General features: G+C 66.5%; 3 protein-coding genes across 3 annotated transcripts in view; 1 reads left to right on the top strand and 2 right to left on the bottom strand.

Moving 5' to 3' along the window:
• H696_00897 (hypothetical protein) overlaps window positions 1–183 on the bottom strand; it is a gene marked incomplete at both ends in the record, with an annotated part of 2999 nt that extends 2816 nt beyond the window's left edge. The window contains one exon of the mRNA XM_009494784.1: window positions 82–183. Coding sequence (XP_009493059.1) covers window positions 82–183 — 102 coding nt within the window. The remainder of the gene's footprint in view (window positions 1–81) is intronic.
• A 1734-nt stretch (window positions 184–1917) lies between these two features.
• Window positions 1918–4319, top strand: H696_00896 (chaperonin GroEL; the record flags this gene model as incomplete). Its single annotated transcript, XM_009494783.1, has 4 exons — window positions 1918–1982; window positions 2129–2822; window positions 2998–3111; window positions 3324–4319. The coding sequence occupies exons 2-4, from the start codon at window positions 2142–2144 to the stop codon at window positions 4317–4319; spliced, it is 1791 nt and encodes a 596-aa protein (XP_009493058.1). The 5' UTR covers window positions 1918–1982; window positions 2129–2141.
• Window positions 4320–4841: 522 nt separating this feature from the next.
• On the bottom strand, window positions 4842–6006 carry H696_00895 (hypothetical protein). Its single transcript, XM_009494782.1, has 2 exons — window positions 5626–6006; window positions 4842–5519 (listed from the first exon to the last, which is right to left on the bottom strand). Exons 1-2 carry the CDS (start codon window positions 5846–5848, stop codon window positions 4945–4947), a joined length of 798 nt encoding a protein of 265 aa, XP_009493057.1. The 5' UTR covers window positions 5849–6006; the 3' UTR covers window positions 4842–4944.
• Window positions 6007–6010: the final 4 nt, after the last annotated feature.

Genomic DNA, 6010 nt, shown 5'->3' with positions numbered 1-6010 from the left:
GGGCGCACGGACGGGGGGGAGGGGGGGGGGGATGTGTGAGCGAGGGGCGCCGGCCAGCGACAAGCGCATTCCGGGACGTACGAGGTGGCCCTTGCTGTTCTTCAGCTCGACCTCGGGAATCGAAGACTCCGGGGTGTCGAGGTGGATGCTGAGATCGCCGGGATTCAGACCGAAGAGGGACATGGTGTATGTGCGCGCGAGGGGGGGGGGGGGGGGGGGAAAAAGAGGGGAAGGGAGAATGGGGGGGGGGGACAAAAGAGAAGAGGGAGGGGCAGGATACGCCGCGCTGAGGGGGGTATCCGGGCCGGCGCGGCGGCCCCGGCAGCTGGGGCAGGGCTCCTCAAAATGATCGCACCGCCCTGACGACCGAACCGGTGGGGCGCGGGGCAGTGTGAGCCATGGGGGCACGTCCGCTGAGAGTCGAACGCCTCCCCACACTAAAGGGACCGAACGGGGGGGGGTCGGGGCGAAGGGACCCATCCGGGCATCTGTTTCGGTCGCCCAGCGTCCGGATGGACTTCCCAGCCCCTGCCCCGCCCGGCAGCGTCAAAGAAAAGTGGCTTGCCGCGTCCCCGGCCCCGCTCTCCGGCCCCATGTCGGAGGGCCCAAGACCCTTGGGCCTGTGAAAAAGGCGTCCCTCGCAAGATGGGCCGACAGCCGAAATGCGGGCGCAAACACCGGTCTCCCCCCCCCCCCCCCCCGTGCTTTTGGCCATGAATATGCGCACGGGTACATCCACGGACGGCAGGGCGGGTATATGTGTCTGCGCGGGAAATAAATAACAATATACAGAGTTCTGGCTATTTGCCCTCCCCGCTCCCCAGCCCGGGGCAAGCGCTCCCTTCCCCCCCCCCCTCAAGCAGGGCACAGGCCCGCCAGAAGAGGCATATCCCAGACATCCTCTCGCCCGGCGGAGACGGCCAGCAACTCCGGCAGCCCCCCGCCCCCCGCCCCCCCTCTGTAGCACCTTGCCGATGTGTGGATGTGCTTGCCACACACGGATGCTCACTTGAAGAGGCCTCCCCCCCCCCTCCCCAAGGGTCAATACGGCGGACGATACGGCCCCGCCAGGTCTCTGCCCGGGGGGGGGGGGGGTGCGCCCCGTTCGGCGCTGCGAGATCCACCGGACCAGGGCGTGATCAGAAGTCTCCAATCACACCGCGACTGATCACAGTACCCATGCGCCTGTATCGAAATGCCATTCGGGAAATCTAGAAAGATCCATCTCCACTCTTGGCCGGGGCCCCGGAGCATCGAGAGAAATCCGCGTCCCGCGATGGAGCGAGACGAGCCGAGGGGTCCTCCTTCCCCCCAATGCTTCGGGGTGGGGTGAGGGGGCGGGGGGGGGGGAGGGGGGGGGGGTGAACGGGAGGTGTTGCATGTTCCCTGTCGTGTTGGGCAGAGACCGGTGCCGGTGGTCCCACGTGCGGCCGTCTTCTCTCCCTGGCACTTCTTCCCCTTTTGCCAGGGCTTTTTTGTGCCCCCTCGGGGGCGGGGGGAGACAGGGGCCCACGCTCCCTGCATGTACGCCTGTACATGCGTGCCCGCGCGTGCCGCTCGCCCGGACCCACAGAGGCCCAGTTGTCGCCTCTCCCGGTCTTCCTTTTTTCTTTTGTGAAGTCCGAATGTCCTATATGCGTCCGACGACACAGAGGAGGGGGGCGCGGAGCACGGGGGCGGGGGGGGCGATACTTCTCCAGTTCCAGGCGCCCGCCTTCTCGATTTTTCGCCCGGATGGGTGGGCAGGATGTTTCGGCCATCCTCGCGGGCCTTCCTGCCCGGAGTCCCTCCCGCCTCCGGGCTGTTGGAACTTGGCGGTTCCCCCGCCGGGAGAGGGCGGGACAGAGAGAGCAGGACCGGGAGGGGGCGAGAGGGGGCGGGAGGGGGCCGCGGAAACATATTTATGTCCCCCCTCCGGCCGAGCTGGCTCTTGCCTACCCTCCAACCGGAATTGGCCCTTGTCTTATTTCTAGTTCGCGTTTGTACGCGCCCCCCCCCCTCTGTCCCCCTCCTCCCTCTCCTCGGCTTTGCCCCCCCCCCCCTGCATCGCCCCTCTCCTCCCCACCACCTTCCGCAGCCCCAGCTGACCCCTCCGTTCTGTCCCCCGTTCCCCCCCCCCCCCTCCCAGCCCTACATCCACCATGTACCGCGCCGCCATCGTCTCCCGCCGCCTCGCTCTCTCTGCCAGCGTGAGCAGCAGCGCCCGCGCCTCCGTCAGCGTCGGCGCCCTGGCCACCGCCAGCCGCACCTACTCCACCGGCTCCACCCAGGACATCGTCTTCGGTGATGAGGCCCGCCACAAGATGCTTGCCGGTGTCAACAAGCTGGCCGACGCCGTGGCCGTGACCCTCGGTCCCAAGGGCCGCAACGTCATGATTGCCCAGCCCTTCGGCGGCCCGCGCATCACCAAGGATGGTGTCTCCGTGGCCAAGTCCATCAACCTCTCCGACAACCTGGAGAACCTCGGCGCCAGCCTCATCAAGTCCGTCTCCTCCAAGACCAACGACCAGGCCGGTGATGGTACCACCACTGCCACCGTCCTCGCTCGCGCCATCTACAGCGAGGCCAACAAGTATGTTGCCTCCGGTGTCAACCCGATGGAGCTGCGCCGTGGTATCACCGCCGCCGTCGACACCGTCGTCGAGAGCCTGCGCGGTCTCTCCAAGCCGGTGTCCTCCAATGCCGAGGTCGCCCAGGTCGCCACCATCTCCGCCAACGGCGACACCGAGATCGGCAACCTCATTGCCCAGGCCATCGAGAAGGTCGGCGGCAACGGCGTCATCACCGTCTCGGCTGGCAGCACCCTCAACGACACCCTGACCGTGCGTTCTTCTTCCTTTTGCTGCCTCCCGCTTGCCACCCCCTCCCCCCTCCCCCTGCTTCTGTGTGGGGCCTCCAGTCTGCTTGGCTCCTTCGCTTCCTTCCCCATTCCACCCACTGACCCCGGACCGCTTCTTCCGCTCCTCTGCTCGTTCCCTGGCGCTTGGCCATGTGCAGTTCACCGAGGGCATGCGCCTTGACCGCGGTATCACCAGCCACCACTTCGTCAACGAGATGAGCACCTTCCGCGCTGCCTACGACGACGCCAACGTCTTCCTCTTCAGCACCAAGGTACGCCCTGACATTGCTTCCTCCCCCCCTGCTCCCGCTCCCGCTCCCGCTCCTCGCCCCCTGCGCCTCTCTCTCATGCACATGTGTGCTGGGCATTTCCGGCCATCCCTGGATGCTGACCCTATTTCCCTTTCCACCGACTCTCCCCTCCCCCCGCTCCTGTGTGGAATCGATCCACCCTCCCATCGGGCATGATGTGCTTGCATGCGCAGCTCAACACCGCCACCCAGATCCTCCCCGTCCTGGAGCTCTCCCTCCGCCTGCGCAAGCCCCTGCTCATCGTGGCCGAGGACTTCTCCGACGAGGCCATGGCCACCCTGATCGTCAACCGCATTCGCAGCGGTCTGCCCCTGGTCCCGATCAAGGCCCCGAGCTTCGGTGAGAACCGCGCTGCCATCCTCGAGGATGTGGCCATCTCCACCGGTGCCAAGCTCTTCGGCCTCAACCCGGAGGACACCACCACCGACATCACCGAGGCTGACTTCGGCCATGTCAAGTCCTTCGTGGCCACCCGCGACCACACCACCCTCTTCAACGGCGGTGGCTCTGCCGAGGCCATCGCCAAGCGCATCAGCCTGATCGAGTCGTCCATCGAGCACACCAAGTCCTCCTACGAGCAGGAGAAGCTCCGCAGCCGTCTGGCCAGCCTTTCCGACGGTGTGGCCATCATCAATGTCGGTGGTTCCTCCGAGATTGAGGTCGGCGAGCGTCGTGACCGCTTTGCCGATGCCCTGAACGCCACCCGCGCCGCCGTCCAGGAGGGCATCGTCCCCGGTGGTGGTGTTGCCCTGCTCAACGCCTCCAAGGCCCTCGACTCCCTGAAGCTGGACTCCTTCGACCAGCAGCGTGGTGTCGAGATCATCAAGAAGGCCATCCAGGCTCCGGCCCGCCGGATCATCGAGAACGCCGGCCTCGACAGCTCCCTCATCGTCTCCACCATCCTCAACCAGGCTGACCCGCACCACGGCTTCAACTCCGCCACCGGCGAGTACTGCAACATGATCGCCGCCGGTGTCATCGACCCCACCAAGGTTGTCCGCACTGCCATCAGCGACGCCTCCGGTGTTGCCTCCCTCATGGCCACCACCGAGGCCATCGTCGCCGACTCCCCCAACAAGGCCGGCGGTGCTGGCCCCATGGGCGGCATGGGTGGTATGGGCGGCATGGGCGGCATGGGCGGCATGGGCGGCATGGGCGGCATGATGTAAAGTGCCCGTCTGCTGCGCATGTGGAGCACGCGCATGCCCCCCCTCCCCCCTCTCTCTCTCTCTCTCCCCCGGAGGTGTGGATGTGTGTGCGTGCGTGCGCGTCAGCCCGGGGCCGTGGGTGCCTGCTTCCCTCGCCCCCCTGGCCCCCCCCCCCTTCCCCCTCTCCCCTCCTTTGCCCTTGTACTTCCTCCTTCGCTCTCCTCCTTCCTCAATCCACCATGCTGGCGTTTGTAAACGCTCGCGGGTAAATCCCCCTCCCCACCCCCCCCCTCCCCCTTGCTTGTGCGATATCGCTACCATCTGCTTCTCCGCCTGCTTCGCTCTCCTGGGGGCGGGGGCCGGTTGTGTGCCCTCTCTTCCAAGGGGCTTTGGATGATGGTGTGTGCGTGTGTGCGTGTGTGTATGCGTGCGTGCGCGCGTGTGCATGCATGTTTCGCACTCTCCCCTCAACTGTGCCCCCTTCCGCGGCCAATATACAGCCCTCTCCCTTTCCACTTTTCCTGTCTTCTTCTGTCCCAGGGCGGCGTGGTAGCACCCGGCGTGGAGGTTGGCTTTCTATTTTCTCTCCCACCCTCTCTGGCAGCTTTTCACCTTCTCCAGGAGGCGGCACAGGCAGCGGCCGGTACTACTTCTTGCTGGCCTGGTGTGCCTTCAGGCGCGAGGGGCTCGGTCCGGACACCACAATACCCAAGCCCTGGACAAATCGGGGAGAGGCATGGCCCGGCACCGATGCATCGGATGTCCCACCGTTGACAGATGCTTCGCCGCTGGGCTCCTCCCTGGCAGAGACACGGTCGGTCCGACTGCCCTTTCCGAGCACCTGGCGCAGAGGCTTCCACCCCTTGCTGGAGGGAGGATCTCCGGCAGCGGCAGCCGGAGCGGCGGCGGTGGCGGTGGTGGCATCGGGCGACGTGGCATGGGGCCGCCGCGACCGAAGACCCTCCACTGCTGGCCCCATCAGCGTGACATTCAGGTTTTGCGCTGGAGCGCGAGTCGGTGCCGCTGCGAGGGCGGCCATCGCCTCGGGCGTGAGATTCAGCTGCAGGGAGCCGGGCGACCTGGTGGAGGGGGGATAATCGGCAGGGCCCCGGGTCTCGGTAGCCGGCCCCGGGGCCACTGGAGGGTGCCTGTTGCTGGTGGTCGGAGTTTGACCGACGGGGGTACCCGGTGGTCCTCGGCGGAATCGCGCGACCGTGAGGGCTGTGCATGGGATGGTAAGAACCAAGTGCCGATGGGGGGGGGGGGCGCGCGTGCAAAAGCCAAAGGCCACGAGCAAGAGACAGCCAGTCCCCAAGGGCCGACGCACCCAGGGCGATGACAAACAGGAGAGCCAGGAAGGCCAGCCCACGTAGGACTTCCGGCTTGGAGACGGCTGTCAAAAGTGCCTGCAAGCGGGCTGACAGATCCTCCGCCAGTGAAGGCGGCAGAGGAGGCGCGGGCGGGGGCGTAGGCGGGCTGGGCGCCACCATGAAGTCCGTCAGCCCTGCGCGGATCTTCGCCAGCCGGGCAGCCAGATCTTCGGTCATCATTGCGGTCGTGGGGATGCGCGCGTCTAAAGGGAGGGTGGGGCAGAGCCGGCAAGATGTGCTACGAGTGCGGATGCGGGTGCGAGTGCGAGTGCAGGTGCGGGTGCGGGTGCGGGTGCGAGTGTGCGAGTGTATGTGTTTATATGTGTAGGAGCGTGGAGGGGG

Source organism: Fonticula alba (genome assembly GCF_000388065.1).
Source record: "Fonticula alba strain ATCC 38817 unplaced genomic scaffold supercont2.1, whole genome shotgun sequence".
In the NCBI taxonomy this organism is placed as follows: Eukaryota; order Rotosphaerida; family Fonticulaceae; genus Fonticula; species Fonticula alba.
This window is presented reverse-complemented; position numbering and strand designations above follow the sequence as displayed.

Coding starts and splice junctions, on each gene's coding strand:
- H696_00895 (XM_009494782.1), bottom strand. CDS start 5,848: ATGATGACCGAAGATCTGGCTGCCCGGCTGGCGAAGATCCGCGCAGGG. Junction 5,520..5,625: donor CCTGTTTGTCATCGCCCTGG/GTGCGTCGGCCC, acceptor TCCCATGCACAG/CCCTCACGGTCGCGCGATTC.